Source organism: Pyrgilauda ruficollis, unplaced genomic scaffold, assembly GCF_017590135.1.
Source record: "Pyrgilauda ruficollis isolate IOZ18807 unplaced genomic scaffold, ASM1759013v1 scaffold45, whole genome shotgun sequence".
Lineage (NCBI taxonomy): Eukaryota > Metazoa > Chordata > Aves > Passeriformes > Passeridae > Pyrgilauda > Pyrgilauda ruficollis.
The window spans coordinates 531,351-553,224 of record NW_024526044.1 but is presented as its reverse complement, the minus strand read 5'-3'; the positions used below and the strand labels follow the sequence as shown (position 1 = coordinate 553,224).

At 48.3% G+C, this 21,874-nt stretch overlaps 1 protein-coding gene across 2 annotated transcripts in view; it reads right to left on the bottom strand.

Moving 5' to 3' along the window:
* The window catches only part of NKAIN4 (sodium/potassium transporting ATPase interacting 4), a 50,814-nt gene extending 29,872 nt beyond the window's left edge, over positions 1-20,942 (bottom strand). For both annotated transcript variants that reach the window (XR_005956052.1, XM_041478521.1), the window contains exon 1: positions 20,575-20,942. Coding sequence is in view for 1 of the 2 variants with exons in the window: in XM_041478521.1 (XP_041334455.1) it covers positions 20,575-20,628 (54 nt within the window). In the remaining variant the exon portion in view is untranslated. The remainder of the gene's footprint in view (positions 1-20,574) is intronic.
* Positions 20,943-21,874: the final 932 nt, after the last annotated feature.

Sequence of the window (21,874 nt, the reverse complement as noted above, 5' to 3'; positions counted from 1 at the left end):
CTTCTCCAGAGAGGGAAGCTGTACCTGAGCTGGAGGAGTGCCCACAGCAAAACAGCAAAAAAGTCCTAGAAAACATTTCAAAACATGGGACAGTTTCTCACTGGGGGTTCAAACCATTCCAGTGGCTCTGCAGGACAGTGTCACTGGAGGTGTCACTGCCAGCAGGACACTCCAAGCTGGTTCAGCATGGCCTGGGGGTGCTTGTTTAAATTCCAGTCCCTCAAATCCTTTCTATCCCCTCAACTTTGTCTTCTGTTGCTCCTCTCCTGCTGATAAGCTGGAGAGTCCAACCTGTTCCCCTGTGCCCCCATACTGCTGAGGAGGAAGGGATGCTGCTGAACAGTCAGGTACCTGTAATTCCTTAACTCCCTGTCCTTTATAGCCTACTATCAAAGCCATGTTATCAGCTAGATTTGCCCTTCTTAATTTATTAAGCTTTTAAAGCCTTTAATCTTATTTGGTTTGTATCTGTGTCTTTCACTGCATTTCTGAAATCAATTGGGACACAAAAGAAAAAATCTCAGTCTCAAGACACATTGATGTGACTCATCCAGACACAGGAAAGGTGCTCAGAAAACCCCACAACAGGTACAGTCACACATCCATTTGTATCTGTTTCTGTAAGCAAACCTGCTTTTCACCTTTCCAAGTTAAGCTTCAAAATGAAATACTAGAAATAAATATCCAAGCGGGCAATAAAGGGAACAAATAGGAAAGGCTGATCCTACTAAAAAAAAAAAAAAAAATCAACAAAAGAACAAAAAAGAGAAGAAAAAATGTTTTACCCAGAAACCCAGGCAATTTTCCACTTGACCTATAAGAAAACAACCTGAAAACTCCTTTGCTGCTCCTTGTGTCTCAGTGCTGCGAGGACACAGCAGCTCCAGCTCTTGCTCCTGCTCCAGCTTCAGCTGGGACTAAATTTGCCACTTAACCCCCTGTGTGTCCTTTCTCTCCAGCCTGAACCCAGCAAGAGACCCCAGCTGCAGCCCTGGGTTCCCCCTGCACTGCTGGGATGTTCTGGCTCCTGGCTGATCCCAATGCCCTGATCCAGGCTTTGATTTCCTGCCAAGTGCCTTCGCTTTTTAAGATGCTCTTTCTTTGTCTGCTGTGCAAACACCATCACAGCTTTCACTGGAAAAGGCCTTTTCTTGAGCAAAACCCTGCACTGGTTTCCTGAGGTATTTTGGCCATGGGGTGTGATGGCTCAAGCTCAGGGCAGTGTCTCAGTGCCATGACCCCTATGATGGAAATTTACATCCTGCTACCTGAAACAGCAGGAAGAAATTAAAAAGTCTCAGATTGTATAATTTGAAAAATATATCTATTTAGGTTTTGAACACAAATATCTTTTTTTTTTCATTCTTCCACATGGTTTAAGTTTGGCAATACAAAAGACCTGTCTGCTGTTTATTATTATTAATATCTTGGTATTATTATGATATAATGTTTAATTCTACACAGCTTTCTGTATAATTCCTTTGACTTTGTAAATGCTGGGACAATGCTAGAACTAAAGAATCCTAAACCCAAGCTGCTGTGTGCTGAGACTATCACAAGTGAGCAAAAAAAATCCCTTCTGCGCCAGTGCAGAGAAGATTCTGTGAGTAGAAAAACAATTAAACAATGTCTACTTTTACCACAGTGGCTGCACCTCTAAATAAATATGAATGGTTGCAATAGCTCTTTAATTAAGTTTATCTGGAAAAGCAGCTCAGTGAGCCATTACTTCCCATCCCCAAACGGAGGGGCTGGTTGTGCGAGGTGCCACGTCCTTGTCTCTCCCAAAGTCAGCCTCTCACGTGCTCACACCCGCTGCATTCATGAAATCTCATTTTTCTTCAGTAAGTGTTGTCAAGGAAACCTTCCTTGGGGCCTTGTGATCCACAGCTCCTTTCCCAGCATCCCTCTCCCCACCACAGAGGTCAAGAGACTAATTGCACAGGAGGTCTCTGTTTGTCACTTGGTCTCTCAGGCAGCTCTGGTCACTCTGGCCACGGTGCACAATGTGCCCCATTCTCTGCTCCTCCGGTCTGTTTTCTCCCCAGAAGCTGCTGAAACCTCTTCTGTTCACACAGACATTAGAGAGGCCTCCAAGAGCAGGGCTGATAGCCTGAAGTCATTTATATTTCAGAGGAAAACTGGTGACTGTGCTGGCCCAGCCAAAGGGCCCCACGGGGCAGCAGGGCAAGTCCCCAGCATGGTCCCACACCAGGTCACTCCCTGCAGCTCTCCAGCAAACACAACTTTTAGGCTGCCTTGTGCCACATCCAAGGATCAGGACTTCTCCCAGCCCAGAACCATCCTGTGCAGAGCCCGGGCAGGTGTAAAACCCTCCCTGTGTTCATCACAATTTCTCTGCTGAAGCCTGGAGCATGCTGCTGTTAACCATGCCAGTGCTGAGCCCTCTCCTCATTCCCCCATGGCCTGGCACCTCTGAGCTCTGAGTTCTCCCCTCCCAGCATCATTTTGTGTGTGAGCAGTGACACTCTCAGGAATGCCACTGCTGGGACCTTGAGCCCTGAGCTTTCTGCTGCCAAAGCCTCCCAGAAACATCTGAGCTGCAAAGATATGTCATTACTCAGTCCCACATGCCCAAATGCTGCTTAGCATTCCGGGGAAGGCACAATCCTGCTAAACAGAAGGGATGAGACTGGCACTGAGCAGTGCAGAAGGCTGGTTGTGTCTGGAGCTGAGGCTCTGGCTTCAGAGGGACTGAGGGTTCCTGAGTGCATCTTAAACCACCAGCTCTGCTCAGCTGAACACATGGGCCATGAACAACAGAATCATGGGATCCTTTAGGCTGGAAAAGCCCTCTGAGATCATTGAGTCCAATTGTTCTCTCAGCACTGCCAAGCCCAGCACTAACCCATGTCCCCAGGTGCCACATTTGAACACCTTTTAAATCCCCCCACGAATAGTGACTCCAACACTGCCCTGGGCAGCCTGTTCCAATGCTTGACAACCCTTTTGGTGAAGAAATTGTTCCTCATATCCACTCTAAACCCTCCCTGGAACAATTTGAGGCACACATCCCAACAAATCTCTTAAGCCTTTTTACTCCAAGTGTTGGATTGTGCCATGGAACTGGCAAAACATCAGGAGCTGGCATTACTTTTCTTAGCAAGGCACCACAGCCCATGGCACATCCACAGGTGCTCTCTCCTGATCCACAACCTTCTCAGCAGGGTGGTCAGCAAGACAGTGAATTAACTGAGGTTCTGAATGGTGCTCAGAATCCAGCTCCTGGGAAAAAGACTGCTTCCGAGGAGGAATGCTTCAGGAAAATTATTGCTCTGGATTGCCTAAACTCCCAAATCAGGGCCAGTCTGATGAGGCTTGTGCTCTGTACCCCTCACAGCCTCTGGCCTGTTTGGTTTTATGGCTCCCACCTCCCCCTGGGGCTCTGAGCCCAGGGGTGCAGGCAGCACTGGAGCTGTGCTCCCCGTGCTCCTGCCTGTGTCTCCTGGGGGCACCTCAGCTCTGCTGTGATTGCTGATTGCTGAGAGCAGCAATCAGGCTAAATTAACAAGCAGGTGCCTTTGTGACCCAGGCAGAAAAGCACTCTGACAGGAATGACAAACTTGTTTTATTTGCAACCTACGTCAACACTCCAACCTAAGTTGCCCAAACATAATTAAATTCATCTGTTGTGCCCATAGTGTTCTCCCCTAAGCCCCTCCAGTGTTCTTCTTCTCCCTCAGTTTCATGGCTCAGCTTTGAGTCTCCAGCTCTGGGACAGAGAGAGGAGGCACTGGGGTGAAGGGGATGTGACTGCATTTGCCACAGACATAAAACCCAGTGAGTTTCTTCAACAAGTGACTGATATTTTTATCACCCAGATGCTCAGGCTCCACACTCCTGGTTTTCCCTCATCTGTTGAAAACTTTCTGAGCTATCTTATCCCACCTCACGCTGCTGATCCTGGGCAAACATCCCAGCTGCTCCCCTGAATAGCATCCTGGTGTGGCTGACAGCTTCAGCTCTGGGGGAAACCTCTCCCACCAGGAGCACAAATTTCCCTGTTGCATGAAATAATATATATTAAATGTGTGCCATTAACTCAGCAGCCATTTCCCTCTGGAGATCTGCTAGCAGTTATGAACCCATCTAAACACTCCAAAGGCTGTGAGGCAGAGCAGTGCTGGAGATCAGCAGGAATTTAATTTTCTAATAGAGAGATTTATTCCCTACCAACAGGGCTTTTTATTGTGTGATCCCCGCCTCTGCTCAGCCATGAAGGCTATCTGAAGTTTGGGCTTGTTCCCATGAAAAGGATGCAGGGAAAAAGTGGAAATACTTGAAAATTAGCCAAGGGGTTGTTGTGTCTAGGGAATATAACCTATATCCTTTTGACCTGCTATCCTAGGCATCATCTGCTTAGCTAACAGAGAAGGGAAACCATCGACAGGGCTGCCACAGAAGGCACAAGGCTGCCCTGAAGCTGGCCAGCCCTGCCCAGCCTGTCTTCTCCTGATGCAGCCCTCTGGAGTCTCCTGGGTGTGGGAGCAGCAGAGTGTGAAGAGCTCAGAGATCCCATGAACTCTCAAGTGTACTAGAAAGACTTTAAATTATTCAGGGGTCTGACCAAAGCTCTCAGTGTGTATAAAGCTCATGAGACACCAGCTGGACTCACCCAGTTTAGGAAAAAAATTCTGTCTCTCTTTGCTATTTTATAGGCACTTACTGCAAACTGCAATTTTATTTCACTGCTGTTTACCCCAAAGCAGAATTGTGGCTGTAAATACACCACTGGCAGTTCCCCCAGGGGAGCAGTAACTCTTGCTTCAGGCTCAAAAAGCCAAGCTCAGTTTTCCCTCTGTCCTGTCCACACACAGCCTAAGACTAAAGACTCACAGTGGCCAAGTGACACCGAGACCACCCCCTGCTTTTGGCTTTCTGAACAGAAATGTTCACTGGTGTCCCCTGCCAGTCTAACTCACGGCTGGCACCTGCAGCACCTCCTCTTCAGGGAAGGTCAGCTGTGGCCTGAGTGACAAAAAGGCAAAACACCTGCAGAAGGCAAAACACCTGCAGAAAGCCACCTGAAGCCCTTTTTTCTCATCCAGCAGATGAGGGTGAAAGTATTTTGGTGGCCATGGAGCACAGCCAGCAAAGCCCCACCCTCTGCACAGCTCTGTGTCACAGCAGCCCTCAGGATGCTCCCAGCACATGGGGAAAATGGTCCCTGTGCTGCTGGACTTTTGTAGGAACCCTTGTGAGCCCAAGGTCCCTGCTCTGTCCCCTCCCTGCACCCCCAGCTCAGCTCCTTCCTGCACATGGCACTGGGAGCCCCAGCAGCTGATCCCCTTAATTAGGTCACAAATGGATCACGCGTGAAACACTTGCACCAGCCAGATCTTCTGGAGGAAAAACACACAAGCCCTGCAACTGGGGTAAAAGCTCCGGAGAGGAAAGATGCCAAAGCTGAAATAACTTCAAAACTTTGTCTGGAGGAGCCTTGCTTCAGTTTCTGCTCGACAGCTGGGCCCTGCTCCCTGACACTGGAGCTAAGTGGTAGCTTTGCTTTAATTTCCTCTTGCTTCTGCTGCAATGCCAGATTGCTTGGATATTCGTAAACAGAAGGAATTTAATGAAAATTATAATTAGAGCCCTGCGGTGCTCTTGCAGGTCGCCTTTACACTGGGCTGCCTATTTACATTACAAATCAGGCTGGTGTCACTGCAGAGTCTACAGCAAGAGAGGAGAATTCATTAAAAGGGAAGCACAGGGTGGGTGAGAAATAGGGGAGAGAGAGAAAATGATATTGTTATTATTAATAATCTAGGAAATTGGGATCTGCCACCGTCTTGCTGCAGCTTTGCTCCTCCAAGGAAAACTCATCCTAATCAGCCTGAAGCAGGAGGGGACACAGCACAGTCACCCAGAGACTTCCATGGCAATTACTGTACAAATGGACCCTTTCTTCACAAAGCAGGGCTTTCTCACCTCACCACGACACCGAGAAGTGCTCTTAGCACCTAGCTGTCAGTTTGGGGGTGTTAGGAGGAGACAACATGAAGCCAAAGGGATGCAATTCCCATTAGTTTGCAGCTCTCCCTTTCCACCTACCAGCAGCTCCTTATGATGCTTTTTGCCCCCTGTAATGCCACAGGCAGCAGCTCCTGCTCCTGCTCCTTCCACCAAAGCCCTCCAGCACAGCTGGGGACTCTCTGTCTTCCCATCTATGCAGTGAAATTAGGAATAACAACCACGTTTTACACAGAGGATTGCTGAAGACTTGCAAAAACGTTCTGTGACATTCCAAACCAATAATTCTGCCTCAGCACTAAGAGCATCTTCACTGCCATTGTGTTTTTTTGGACGCCTACCTGCCCGTGGTGGTAAAAAGAGGTGGCATTTTAAGCTGGGAACTTCTTATAATGACAGCAGCACCAACTCTAACCCCTCACCTTTCCCTTCACTGTCACATTCTCAGCACAGGGAGGTGAACTCCCCCTGTTCCCATGCCTGCATCCCCCAGATGAGAAGCTGGAGGTATTTCAGGAGCTGGGCTGCAAACAGGCCAAGTGGTTTGTTTGCATATCATCCACACTATCATCATATAAAGTGACCCATACTGTGACAGCTGGGTTTTAATCATCACCAGTAACACTGATGTTCGTGCTTTGCCCCAAAAAAAAAAAACCCAACCAAAACACAAAAATGTGTTTATATTAAAAAAAAAAAAGGGCAAAATGAAAAATTATAGTTGAAAAAAAGATGTAGCCATTTTTTCAGCTGAAAAATAGATATCACTGAAGAAATACTGACCAACTCTCCCCTAATGAATGCACCAGCAAACTTCCAGGTCTGTCATCAGAGCATGAAATGAAAAAAGAACTGGGAAGAAAATAGTATTTTGGACAAGAAAAACATTTAGCAGTTCAGCTTCTGGTTCCAGTAAAATGCTTCTGACAGGAAGAGTTTTAAACGGGAACAAACAGGAAAACAGTGATTTTGTTCAAAACAGGGACTGTCAGAGGCTTTCGGGGTATTGCAGGAATTTTCCAATAACCACAATCCCCACAAAGAACTTCCCTCTAAGAAGTGGATAGAAAACTAATCAATCACTATTGATTTTCATCATCTGATTGCTTCTCTGGAAGAAAATCAGTCCTACTTAAGCAATTGATTCGTTACCTTAGCAATTACCCTGGTAAAAACCCTGGCTTTCCTTGCCTCCTTTAAGGCATGCCAACTAGGGCATATTCCATATATTCCAGTTTTCCAGCCATTTCAGGAGGCAGAGCCAATTTTATGTGATCAAAGATGAGTTCTGAGCTGTCACCAGCACCCTCAGCGTAGTTCCTCAGAGGTGAGGAAGGCTGGGCACCTCCTGGGCTTCTTCCTCAGCTGCACCTCCCCACGAGCAGTGCAGGCTGCAGAGCAGAACCCCAGCTCTATTTTCCTCGAATAAAAGCAAGAAAACAGAGACACACAACGTGCTCAAGCAGATTAATCAAGTAAATACCTAAAGAGAGAGCTAGCAAAAAGTTTAGGCACGATTTGAGACTGAAGATGTGCCCCCCTCTGACACGGGTGATGGAGCAGTTTGGGAACTGCAATCTGCTCTGGGCAGTCATGGAAGGGTGAGAGCACAGCTCTGCTGCAAAATATAGTCTGAGTGCTGGGAATCAGGGCTCCAGGGTGGATTTTCTGGGATTCACAGCGTGAGAGGGCTGTGGGGGAAGTCACTGTGGTTTTCTCATGCCCAGTGTCCCCTGCACCGCTGTGTTTCCTGCTGTACTTGAGAGGAGCTCAGCAAAACCAAAGATGCCCATCAGGGATTTATCAGCAATACAGAATCATGCTGAAAACCCTCTAAGGTTTACCAGATTCTCCCACTGGCACTGACAGCACTGACCACCTCACTTTTGGTGCTGCATGCCCTTTGTTTTCCCCTCAGCCCAAGAGGATGATGAAATGAGAGCCGTGACGTTCACTTTGATGGAGGCGAGCTGCTGGCTCTCCAACAGGGTAAATAGGGATTCAGAGCCTTTTAAAAAGCATTATTTTTAAAGGAAAGCCCTTTTGAGTGAGGGCTAGAATGGGGTTATTTTCCACATGACCAAGCACCAAAGGGAAAGCAGCAGCCCAGTCCATGCTCTTATCACCCTCCCTGAGTCACCCACTGGATAGATTTGTCACAAGGTGAAATAAGAGCAAATCCTCAATTTATTATCATTTTCTATTTGTCCTCCTTAATGCAGTTCCTGCCAGGATGAGTTTGCTGTGGGAAAGTGGAATGAAACCAGGCCTTTCAGTCTGCTGCTAAATGGGACTGGGGGGAGGAGGCTTCCAGGGGGGAGGGAAAATCTTCCTCATTAGAAGGGGAAAATGTGCAATGCAGAGTTTTCATCGGATGCTGCCCAGCCTCCCAATTAGGGTGGTTGGGACAAACAGTGGTGTTATTATATGTAACTGCTTATCCAGTGTCACTCAGCCATTGTTTATTTTATGAGCATAATTTATCTCCTCCGTTGTGCTACCCAATTTGTTTGCATTTTCAGCCCACTCGAGTGTCTCTCTTTCATTGTACACATCCTTTGGCCTCCCACCAACCAACTCTCCAAGTTTCCAGGAGTGTCACACAATGGCCAGGCCCCTCCTGTGCTTCATTTTTCGCATGACATTTCTGTCCCCTTATTTCTGCGCTGCCCCTGCCCCTCCCCTGCTGCACACTCACAGCTCCCTCAATGGCTCATGATTTATTCAACAGCAAAGCTGAATTTCTCTTTTCCTTCTCTTTTTCCACTTTCCCCTCCTTTTGGAAACAGAGGCTGGTCAATAGATTCTGGCAGCTCTGGAGAACAAAGTTCATTTGCAGCAAATCTTTGTGATCGTGTCTCCATAGGGCAGGAGTTTGGTGACCCTGCAGGGGCTGAGTCCCAACCAGCAGCTCACCCATGGGGCCCCCACAGACTCTTGTGCCTCCTTCAGCCATGGCAAGGGACAAACACTTGTCCTCTATTAGCTTGTGACACCAAAGCTTCATCCACACCTGCCTGGAGGTGTGAGATGATTCCTCAACCCTGGAATAATGGCATCTTTGGTTTACTCCTACTCCAAACTTCCTGGCCATTTTTTTCCCCCAAGTCCTCTGATCTTCTTGCTTCTGGCTGCAAGGATTAGCTAAAATAGAAAAGTGCTAATCCACATTATGGAAATTCAAATCCTTGCTGCTACATTGATTTCAAGGAGGTTTAATGTGGCAGGACTCAGAGGTGACTTCAGGTAGCGACAACAACACCTGTGCATCGCCTTTTCCTCCAGCCTGGTGACAATGCAGCAGGAAGGTGCAGCATTTTCCTCCTTATTGTAGCAGACCTCAATTTCTCATGGGTTCTGATGAGGTCTCAGCCCTGGCCTGTAGCTGAACCTGAGGTTTTCTGCTTCAGCATCCTCACTGAGTGTGCTAGGATTGGGATTCTGGGATTTCTGATAAAAAATCTGGACAGTGTCTCAGCACCAAACCCTGGAGCTCCATCTGAAATGCCTTTTTTTAGAGGTTAGTTGCCAAAACTGGGATTGAGGAACTTTACATAGCCAAGAGAGGCCTCCTGAGGAAAAAAAACTGGCAGCCATGAAACCTGGGCTACATCTCATGCAAGGAAAGCATCCTACAGGATACTGCCCTGCCACCTCCTGTCACTGTGAGCTGCTCCAGAAATTCATCGTACTCGAAATGATTCACTCAAGTATCCATTCAGTCTCAGTTCATGGATTGCAGAGCCTTTATTGCACACCCATATATTTAGCACTGGGATAGTTCTCAGCAGCTCTAACAGCCCTGTCATCTAAGGAATAAAACAAAGAACCATTATTCATCACAAGAGAGACACAGTCTTTATTGTCTGAAGCCATGGCAGAGTTTTTCTATCACCCTATCTATTCTTTCTCACTGTCACACAGCTCAGCTTTAAGCTGTCTCAGTGGCAGCCCTGGAGGCCCAAATCTTTTGCAGCTTCTCCCAGTGAAGTGCCCAGCTTATGCTGTGTTGGACTGACCACAGGACTGACCCTGAGCATGCAGGAGCAGGAAGAGGAACCCCTCCAGAAAAACTTGAGAGATGAAAGACATTCATCTCTGCTAGGTCAGGAGTAAAAGCCAGGCAGGGTTACTTAAAGACATGGGGAAGCACAGCTACAAGGAGAGATGGGTGGATGTGAATTTTGGGCACTGATTACACCCAGAAGATCTGGGTTTGGCCATGGTCTGATGGCAGAGCAGTGCAGGACACACCAAGCTGTGCACATCACCTGTCCCAGCCTCCCTGCAGCCCTCCTAGACAGCCTCAGGGTTTCCTTGGTGGATCTGTGCCCAGCATGCAGCTGGAGGAGCCAGCCTGGTTCTCTGGATCTGGATATGTGGGGATTAATACCTTGGGACCTAAGCATGAACCACCCTCCATCCTGCTTAGCATCTGCCTGACTTGCTCTGTGCCTCTGGGAAAAGCAGGCCAGATTTGGGGCCATAAGATCCCCTCAGGCCAGATTTGGGGCTACAAGACCCCTTCAGTGGTGCAGATGAGCCTATTAAATGCAAACAAAGCAGCACCATTCAGGGAACAAATTACATCTTAGTCTCCTCAGGCTTCAGGAGCATTTGAGGCTGTGCCTGTGTCAGCACAAGGCAGGACAAGGAGTAGAGCAGATCCTTCTGAGAAGGTGCTCTCACCAGCTGTTTGCAGTAAGGCAAATTCTTCCTTCCCTTGGACGTCTCTGCTCAAAATGAAATGGGAAACTTGGAGACCCACAATCCTAAAAAGTGTCAGACATCTGAAAAAAAAAAATTGCACTTTCCCAGCTTTTAATTTGTTTTAAGGTTGGCAATCACATCTCCAAGCTCACTTTTCTCCACATGCTCAGGCAGCAAAGGGCACAAAACAGCCTGTGAACTCCCATCACACTTCTCCCAGCACCCGCTCTGCTCCCTGCTGAACAGCCAGCAATCTCCCAGGCTAATTAGCCAAACGGTATTCTGCACATATTTAGCATTTCTGAGTAATTAGGATAATCAGATTTCTCCTCTAATTCTGAACATCCACAATATAAGCAGGTGTATTGCCTTTCCCACAATGATACCACAGAAGAGTGTTGTCTGCCAGAGCCAGGGGTGCCAGCAGCCTGGCAGAGCCCGTCCCCATCTCCCACATGGAATCTGCTAACAGATTACAGCCATGGGGAATTGAGAACCGGCTTTGTGTTGGCTGAGCAATCAGTAGTTCAGATATCCATGCAAGTTATCTAAACGCACAGTCCTCAAATCTGGCCAGAGATCCGGATGTTCCCTCCACCATCCTCAGGGATCGGCTGCGGGAGGTGTTTTGTGCTGCAGTTGAACAGCAGGTGTTGAGCCCAGAACCTCTCAGGTGTTTTGGGTTCTGGGGAGGTTCTGGGTGTCTGCCCAAGACTCAGGACTCAGGTCTTGGCTCATTCTCCACGAGGTTCAACAGCCCATGGGCCTGGTCCTTGTCTCTGTGAGCTGGCAACCACTTATCTGTGGGCTGTGTCACCTCCAAGGTCTCCTGAAATGAATGGCCTCAATTGAAGTTCCAAGACAGGCCAGGCCAGCTCTTTCTTGTCCTGCTGAGGTGGGTCTTTGATTCAAGAGGAGATTTTCCTCTAGCCAGCTTCACTCAGTAATCCCTTCTCAGGGAAATAGAAAAATTTTGCTTGTTGTTTTATTGGTGGTTTTTTTTGTTTTTTTAAGTGCCCATGAATATATCCTGGTTCAAGGAGCATTCAGATGTGGTGCTTCCACCAAAGTGGGAGTTCTTAAAGGAGTATCAATGATCCAGCATCTCTCAAAGAAGGAAAGGTTGCTCCCAATCCCCACAGCATGGAGTTACACTCTCCCAAGTATCTGGACCATAGCAGTAATATTAAGGAAAGTCCCTGCCACATTCCCTCCACAAAAACACCATCCATCTTCTGAGCTTCAGGTAGGGAAGAAGTTTGCTTGGAGACCTTAGAGAAGAACCCAGTGCACTCTCGACTCAAAGAAATTTCTAACATGTAGGACAATGATCTTGTTGTGGTAGTTTACAACATCCAAACTTCCTAAATATGAACAAACCTGAGTAAGGCCAGGACTTAAGATTCCTCCTGATCTCCAGGTAGGTCAACCATGCTGGTAGTGAGATTGAGCTCTGGTTACTACAGAGGTAATGTTCAGGTGGAGCTGAAGATAGACAGTGACAAACTGTTAGTTGTGGGGAGCCTGTTTATCCATGATGGATGACCACAGCACTCAGGGCACGCCATGCAAGGCTACACTCAATATTTTGTAAGTTGTGTGTGGGTAATAAAATGCTCCATCCTCTTCCTTAATGTCCTCTATCTCACCTTCCTGTTCAGATGAAATGGTGCTCACAGATGAACTATCCCCAGGGAACAGCACTTAGAAAATATAAATCAGCACCAAATGCTTTAATGGGTCCAAGGCTGTTGTGAGGGTCACCACAGACACAAGACAAGTCCCTGGTCCCCTGAGAGGTATCACAGGAGGCATCTTCCCAGGTTTTGTATATTTGCTGTAACTGTGTATTCACCTGAGCACCTGAATCCATTTTTTGTAAGGTTTTAGGACTTCAGGAGAAATGGAACTGAACTATCCTCAGTACTGTTCAATCCTGTTCTTTTCGCTTAGCCCAGGTGACCAGCTGGCCAAGTGCTCACCAAGGAAGGACAGAGTGTGTCCTGTATCATTCTGATGCAGGTCAGTGATGTCCCAGGCCACAGGGGTGGCACAATGACAGAGCACAGAAAATCCAGTCCTCCCACCCCACTGGGATGGCTCTGCTGCTGAAACAGGGGGCAACCTCTGCTCCCACACCCCTGAACATCAGGGCTGGGCACATCTGTGTGCTTGCTCCACTGGTTCAAAAGAACACGGTGAGGATTCTGTTTTCTTGAGTTTTGAGCACTGGAAGGAAAAAATGGAGGGTAAAAAAAAAAAGAAAGAGAGAAGAAAGCAGATATTTTGCTGGCCAGAGAGAGCCTGGGGAGCAGGTGGGAAGCTGCCTGCAGGGCTGGCCAGGAGCTGAGAGGTGGCAAAGGAAGCTGGCACAGCAAGTCCTGATGTCTGCCTGCCTTGAGCAGGTGATGAAGACAAGCTGTTGCCTCAATTCCCACAGTATATTTTCATTAGGCCCAGGCAGATGGCAGCTGAGGTCACTGCTTCCACACCATCATCCTTTCAGCCCAAAGGTGTCAGGGAATCTGACATCTCAATTACTAAACCTGGAATCACCCAAGCAGCACCTGATGGACGATGGAGGAGAGGGGATCAGAAAAGCTGCACTCCTCATTTCCATGAATTCTCACCTTTGAGAGAAAATCTGGGACGTGCACTTCCCTGATAGACAACATATTTGTGTCCAACATTCTGACACAAAAGCAGCCGTGCTAAGAACGAGCCACAGACACCAGGAAAATGGCAATTAAGCCCTTGTGGAAAAGAAACCAAAAAGCACCCCTTGGAAAAGACATTTGATGTTCATGAGCTACAGCAAAGTTGAGGGAGGAGATATTGATCTTGCCCCAGCAGAGATCTGCTGCTCGCTCCTCCATAGTCTGTGAAGCCTCAGAACACAGAGCAAAATAAAACTTCTGTTCTTCACAAGGACTCTCAGATGTGGGGCCAGGGCTTGGCTAAGGCAGGAGGAGCCAGAGCAACACCACCATTTACTTTTCTGTGCTCAAGGTGAGACACAGTTCTGACACGCTGGTGAGAAGCAGCAACTCTGCTGAAGCATCATCTCAAGAGATTTCTGCCAGATACTTCAATCATTTCAGTTCTTCTCCTCCCTGTTATTACCACCTACTCTTCTATTATTACTTTACTACTACTGATTCTTGACTTTTTACTCCTGTTAATCCATACTTTTGTAATCCCTACTATTATCCCTAGCAAGAAGAAGATGAAATAAGATTCTGACTCTTACCAAAGATCAATAAGCAAATGAAGCAGAAGTTGTTTATTCTTAGCCTGAAATCTCATGAACTTTAAGGTAATATTATGACTCTGGAATGATTACAAAATATCTCAGATTCCAATTTCCACAGGGCGTTTATTCATTGAGTTTCCTTCTGCAACAAAAATACCCCAAACCACTGTGAGCAGATGAGTCACTGCAGCAAAGCACCACCCTGAGCAACACCCAAACCTGTGCTTTCCCTTTGAGGAGTTTTCTCCTTAAACCCCACCATGAGCTGGGTTTGGGGTAGACATGATGATGTCAGAGATAAATAAAAGGTGAGAACATCCAGGGTGCACAACCCCAATGAAAAAGAAAACAACAACAAACCTACTTCTTTTTTGGGGAGACTTTTCAGCTGTTTTCAGAAGTGTTCTCAAGCTTCTGTAAAAGTTCAAAATATGTGGGGTTTGGCACAATAAACACCCCCATCATTTTCAGCACACATTGCTAAATGCCAGGGTATTTTCTTCCTTTTTTGCCCAGAAATGTAATTTTTTTCCCTTCTCGTGTTCTTTAGACAGGGAATGGGTGAAGAATGTGCTGCTTTTGAGAAAAAAGTTTCCACTTGGTTAAAAACTCTTTCTACCACACTGATATACAACCTGTGCAGTTGGGTGTGCTCATCACATCTACTGCAGGAGGAGTGGGGACAAAGGGGACATTAAATCACAAATTATCCCTGGTTTTGGGGGGTGTTTTCACAAGAAAGAAAGGTTCAGTTCTACTGACCTCAGAGCCAACGTTCTGTTAATGGGAGAGGCAATGCTACAGCTGGGGCACTTGCTGCTCACTGGATAATATGCATTTTCTTAAGTACTCAAAAAGCAATGGGCTAGTCCAGGGTTTTCCTGGAGGAAAAGAGATCACAATCTGGCCTTTGTTATCCAGTTTGTTCTCCAAGAGTTCATACTTGAGGGCCCCTGGAGCGGATTCTTGGAAGAGCTCCACTTTGCACCCCAGCCAAAATGATCCGAGTTTCCATATATTATTAGCACACAATGGAGCAACGTCAGCTCCCTTAACCCCACACCAGCCAGAGGGAGAGGGTCCCCATCAGGGAAAACCAGATCCTTCTCTTCTTCTACTGAAAGGAAAAAGGGAAGCCAAAGGAGCAGAGTGTGACCGGGAAAAATCAGAGTGGTCAACAAAGACACTGTGTCAGCCAAAATAAAACCCCAGTTCTCCAAGGAGAGTTGACTTCAGCACCACCCTGCCCTCAGCTGCTTTTTTGGCTTGGCTTTGGCCAAATTTCATTCCTGGTCTGAGTGGGTTTGGTTAGAGGACACAGTTCCTGTGAGTCATCTGCAATCTCCATCACCACCATAGGAAAGGCGGATGTGGGGAGCCAGGAGACCTGGGCACGTCTGAAACACAGACCCCAAACTGCTCCTCCCTTGTTCTTCCCTTGTGCTGCAGTGTACTGACTCCAGCTGCTGAGGAAAAACGGGGGAAGAAAAGAAAAATCTCATGCAAAAATTCAACTTTTTGTAAGAAAAGCTCCACCACTCCAAAATTAAAAATGTTTGCCAGCACAGCAAACATTTGCCAGCACATTTTTGACTTTTCGCCAAAATATTCTGGCCAAAACTTGGGAGAAAAAGTCAGGATTGTCTATGGAAAGCAGATACTTCTCATGAAAATATTCATTTAGTCAAATCCCCAGGTTTCTACTGAAAGTCAGCTTCAGTGGAAAATGCTGACGAGCTCTATTATTGGCACAGCTTTAATTTTCCTTTGTCTGGAACAGACACGGAGAAGACAGCATCTGTCAAACGCAGTCTTTAGTCTTACGTTATTATTTAGCCTGGAATATTGTTCAAGGACTTCAGGATAGGTTTGAGCCATCACAGAGCTGGGTGCTGTCACATCCACCAAAGATGGCCCTTTCCCTGGAGGGGTTAGGATTTAAGCACAAGCCATGGAGAAGATAAACAGCTGGGGACAGCACAAGGTAATTTTGGAGGGGTCCTGAGCAGCGTGATGAGCCAAGGGATGCTGTGCTTCCCCTTGCACCTGCTCTTCCCCCCAAGGCTTTGTGCTCAGCCACATGGCAGCTGTGCAGGCTCACAGCTCCCTCAGGGCAGCCTGACTCTGCCCTGGCTCCTGAGGCAGCTGCAGAGGAGGGGAGAGACAAGTCCTGCTCTCCTCTCCCAACCTCCAGCCAGAACGACCCCTGGGGTGGAGAGGAGAAAGCCAAGCCAGTAATTTCTACAGCCCCCAGACACTTCAATCCCGTCTCCTCCTCACCCTGGAGAGGGACGTGCTGTGCCACCCTCCCCCTTGCAGCCCACGTGTGCTGAGGGATCGAGTCAGACAATTGGGGGCACAGAATCCAGGTTTGGGCTGCAAGGGACCTTAAAGCTCATATCATTCCAACCCCCTGCCAAGGCAGGACACCTTCCACTATCCCAGGCTGTTCCAAGCTTCATCCAACTTGGCCTTGGACACTTCCAGGGATGGGGCAGCCACAGCTTCTCAGGGGCTCACTACCCTCACCGGGGAGAATTTCTTCCCAAAATCCAATCTAAACATACTCTCTTTCAATTTAAAGCCATTCCCCCCTTGTCCTATCACCACATGCCTTTGTAAAAAATTCCTCTATTCCAACTATTTTAACTCACACTTCATTTTTGCCCAGATCCAGCCTTTCCATGGCATCCCACTGCCAGTCTGCCACACTCCCCTTCTGCCCTCACTCCTCACGTGCCCTGCATCATTTTATACCTCAATCAAACCAATATAACCACTTCAAGAGAGTAGTTAGAGAAGGATCTGTGCTGGTTTCAAATAGCTTCCAGAACTGGTCACCCTCTTCTGTAAGAGATTAAAAAGGAATCACTAAGAAAGGAGCGAGACAGAAAGAGAGCATGAGGCAATAAATGAATAAATAAATGAATAAATAAATAAATGTATATAGTTACTTTTGGTTAGTCTCAATGTGCAGTCCCGTCCCAGGGCGCCTTGTTCTGTGCTCATTTGAAGTATTAGTCACTTTTTCCATTAGAAGCTGTTATTCCAGGGGGATTTATAATGTATCTGTAAAATTGTCTCCAGGCTTTGCTTGGCATCTGAGCTCTCAATCCATGGACAGAATGTAAAGAAACTACAGCTGTTTGATTTATAGGGACAGGGCATGGGGAGCCAGGGAATTTTTCCATGCTCAGTGGAAATAAATTCACATAGTGCCTCCGGTGCACAGGCACTTACTGCTCCAGAAAATTCACCAGTTGGGTGCAATCTCACACTGGCCGAGAGGAAAGCAGCAAATCAATGATTATTTAATATCTCCCTGCTTGAGACCCAGCCCTGGTCTGTGGCTCCCCACCAGGACCCACCCAGCCCACTGGTGGGTGTGACAGCCTCATTCCACTCGGGTTCGGAAATCCTGCCCTTGGCAAACCTTTTTCAATTCTAATTCCTACAAGGGGCATTTCTTAACCCACTACACAGGCTTCCTGACAGAGAACCCCATGATTTTTTCCTGGGGAGGCCTATGGTTCATTTAAACTTTGCTCTTGTTTCTTAATATGCGTCTGCCCAAAGGTTGGGAGGGATGAGGAAGGGCTGGTGGTTTGCTGTAGGTGCCAACAGCTCCTGAACGGCAGAGGTGTTTAGGCAAAGTGAGAATGGAGAGAGGGCAACCCCTTTGGGAATCACAAACCCTGGACAAACATCCAACACTTTGCTGATGGTCCTCCTCCATGCCATCCATGGCTGAGGAGAAGCTTTTTTGCAGGATAGCCCTGACCTGGGCCAACTTTCCCCAAACTGCTGCTGGAGGTAGGGCTGGACTGGGAAAAAGGGAAGGATTAGGGACAGGGATGCACACCAGGACAGAGGAAGGGAGAGCCAGAACCTTCTTGCAGCTTCCCTGCAGCACCGCTCAGCAAAGCACGGAGCCTAACGTGGACGCTTCAAGGAAACAATAATCTAAAATTGGAGCACGGCAAATTATTTATTCAAACTACAGCCTTCCCTCCCCCCTTGATTAGCAAACCGCTGGGGATTCAGCCCTAATTTTCTTCAGACAGATGCAAACGCTCTCCTCCTCTCCCTGTGCCACGAGGCTCAGCCCGTGGGGGGCTGAGGAGCTCGTTGGTATTCGCTTTGTGTAGCAGCTCCTTCAATTCACACGTTGTTCTGCTCTCCGGCTGGAGCACAAACTTTTTTCTTTGGGAGCACATACTGCAAATGATGAATTTGTTTGTTTTCTGCCTTTTTTTTTTTTTTTTCCCAGGGAAACATTTAGACTGCAGTGTGCAAACACTTCTTCCCCGCACGCTCACTCAACAACTTGCACCTAATAATAAAACAATCTATATGAAGCATTGCAACTCAGATCCCTGAGTAGACTTGTTTGGGGGGTTGTTCATGTTTCCATTCATCATTTATATAAAAAGCCCAGTGAAGCTTTGAGGAACAGACACAAGAACATGTAACAGATCTCAGGGGCGTGCTGCAGAACTGAAATCCTCTCCCCACTTAACTCAGAGGCTATGTCCACACAAGAGCCATAATTTCACCCCTGGGACTTTGGCAGTGGGAGACCCAGAGCTTGGCAAGAAACAGGGGAGGCTGTGAAGGGTTCAAAGTATCAAATGAAGCTGAGCAGAGACATGAGATGAACAAAGGAAGTTCACGTCATTATAATTTATTGATGATCTTGGCCTGATTGCTTCAGTGTTTTGTCTTAGCAGAGCCCACCCTGGGCAGCCGTGAGTCCTGCACGTCACTTGGCCGTGCGGATGTGGAAGTGATGGGATGATTTACAGACAAAGTTTGCTCAATTAAATAATAAAGTAAATAACAAAGAACCACACTAGATCTCACCCTCACCCAAGCTCTTGCTGGGAACCGGCCAGGATCTCCTGACCTCACCCCCACCAGAGCACAGCTCCACAAATTCCCTCACCATAGTTCACATTTTTCCAGCTCTACCAATTCACCCAGCAAGTGCCATGGGAAATCGCTACAGCTTGAGGCATCCAAACTTGCTGAAGAATGAGCCAAACTGATTCTTTTCTTCAAGGAGGAGGGTCTTAAGGAAAATAAAATGCTGGGGGTTCTTTGTCCCCGTATCTTGGATACAAGAAAACTCCCACGCTTGTCAGAAATCAGAACAGCACCAGCAGTTCATGGCTTTTTCTTTTTCTCATTCCCTCCCTTTTTTTTCCCCAGTGTGTGAGTGTGTGCTTAGAGCAGGATGACATAGTGATGGGTTTAAGAGACAGTGAGTGCTGAGACACCAATTTCTAACGTAATACAGGGTGCAGCTTCTTTCTTGTGTCATCACGGGTGAAAAATCAAAAGAAATAATCCAGGAGACTAAATACACTTGCCAGCCATTCAACTCACTCATAAATATGCTGAGCAAGACGCTTTTGTGCAAGAAAACCCCATCAATTCTGTATTTTGTTTAACGATGAGTCAAATCCTCCACATTCGTCTTCCAATTGTGCTACTCTGGGTTCACAGGGGTGCATTCCCACCCTCTTCCCTTTCCATTTTAGGCTGATGGGTATCATTTCAAAACTAGCAGGTTCCCAGTTTTTTTCTCCCACCCTCAGTCCTGTGCCTGCTCCCTGAGTCTTTGCAGGAAAAGAAACGTTGTCACAGCACCAAACTCCAAAACAAAGAGTTTTAACTAAACTCACCCCTTGGCACCAGCAAACTATTCAAAAGAACTTCGCAGGAAGCCTGCCCTTTCCTGCGCACTGCTAACGCTCCAAAATAAAGCAAATTTGGGGCACGGCAATGAAATTAAAATTCTAGATGCTGTCATTTCCTTTTTAAGGCTGGAGGAGCCCTGGAGCCCATTAGCTATTGACAAGAAGGGGACCCTCCAGACCCAGGCTGGATGCGCAGACACTCAGGGAACAACCAGACCTTTGTTTATCATCTATGCAGATGTCATAAGGACCAGGAACCCGCACCCGCCAAGGACCGACCCATTCCCACCAGGGACCGCACTCTCCGCACACTGGGAAGTTTATTCCTACATAAATATATCCGTATAATAGGCATATTCTATCTAAGCACTTCATCCCGAGGAGGTTTGAAATAATTCCTTCCGAGCCAGCACAAATCCCAGCAGGGTGGGATGCGGGCGACCAGGGTGGGATGCAGGAGGACCCCTCCACGGAAGAGTCTGAAGGTACCGGTGGGTTTGTGCACGTATGAAGTTTGGTTTGGTTTGCAACATCGCCACCGAGCCGCCGGGATTCCTCTCAAAAAGTAATTTTCTTATTTTTTAAGTTGTATTTTATAAGCACAAACTTATTAATGGAAAACTACTCTTTAACGCCCCTACCCCTTTTTTCTTTTTTCTTTTTTTTTTTTCTTTTTTTTTTTTTTTTTTTTTTTTTTTTTTTTGAGTTCTAAGCACCGGTAAATCTCCCCCGGCGCAGCTCAGCGTCCCCGGAGCGCAGCCCACATCCCTCCACCTTGCTGCTCCGAGCCAAGTTGCGGAGGAGCGTAGCCCTGCCGGGGCAGCGGGCACCGAGGCGCTTTTGTTCGCGGCCCCGTCCCGGCGAGCCGAACCCGCGGGTCCCCGCCGGCTCCCCCCGATGCCGAGCGCCTCCACTCACCAGCTGCAAAGTGCAGAGGAAGATGAGGGTGCAGCGGCCGGTGCAGCATCCCATGGTCCCCGAGCAGCGGGGGCAGGGCAGGGGCAGCCCGGTGGCCGCGGCCCCGCCGCCCTGGGGCTCCGCTCCGCTCCGCGGCCGCGGGGAGCCAGGCGGGCGCGGAGGTCGCTCGGTGCCGCTCGCTCGGTGCCGGCTGCCGGAGCCCCTCCGGGAGCCGGGGAGGAGGCGAGCGGGGCCACAGCTTAAAAGGGCAACGCTCCGGCGGCGCTGCCGTCCCGCAGGCTGGGCGGGCTGGCGGGGCGGGGGCTGCCGCCAACGCCGGGATGCGCCCCCCGGGCCCCCGCAGGCGCGCTGGGATGCTCCGGCCCCGGCCCCGGCCCTCCCCCGGGAGGCGGGGGCAGCTCCGATTCCCCGGACGGGGCAGACCTTCGTGTTTCTCCTGGCCGGACGCGGGAGTGACCGTGCTGGGGCACAGGGCTGTGCTGGCCAGGTGTGCGTGCAGCACACACTGTCTGTGGAGCTCCCCTCCTCTTCCCACGTATGTTCCCCCGTGCAGGTGCTGGCATGTTCACCCTGAACACTATGAAGCCCCAAACTAACCTAAAACGCAATGGTTTGTCAGAGAGGATGCACATGGAAAACAAACTCCTAAAGAGTGATAAGAGACGGGATTCTTTAAAATTCATGTTTATGGGCATTTTACAGTGTACCCAGGCTTGAGAAGGAACCCAGCTGACTGGGAGTAGAGGGATGTAGGAGAGCCATCGCTCTGCTTCCAAAAGTGCTTCTATCTGAGCACCTTGTGTGCACCACTCGCTGTACCCTGCAGCTGTAGAAAAGCAACTCAGTCGACTTTAATTGTGAACAGCAGAGCAAATCCACAATCACAGAACCACCTCCTTTACATGCCCGAGTCCTTCCCACCGCCTCTCCTGCTGAAGGAGAAGCAGGATCCAGAAGACACGGCTCATGCCAGCCCACCCTGTGCACGCACTTGTGGCCGGCCCGAGGAGCAGGTCACACACCACACGCTGTGACTGGGACAGACTTGCTGCTAAGCTCAGCACAACAGGATAAGAAGCTTTGGGAGAGCCTCATCTGGTGACAAGGTCGTCTCTCTGCAATCTCCGGTGGCTCCAGCGTCTGCACAACAGTTTGTTCTGTTTGCTCTGGCTGTCCCTTCTTCCTCTGAAGCAAGTCAGGGTTTCATTGCTGCCTCCCAAGCAGAGTGTGACTCCCCACCAGCAGTGATCAGCTCCACTTCCAGTTTAAATAAGCACAGCCTGCTGCTCCTTGCAGTGGG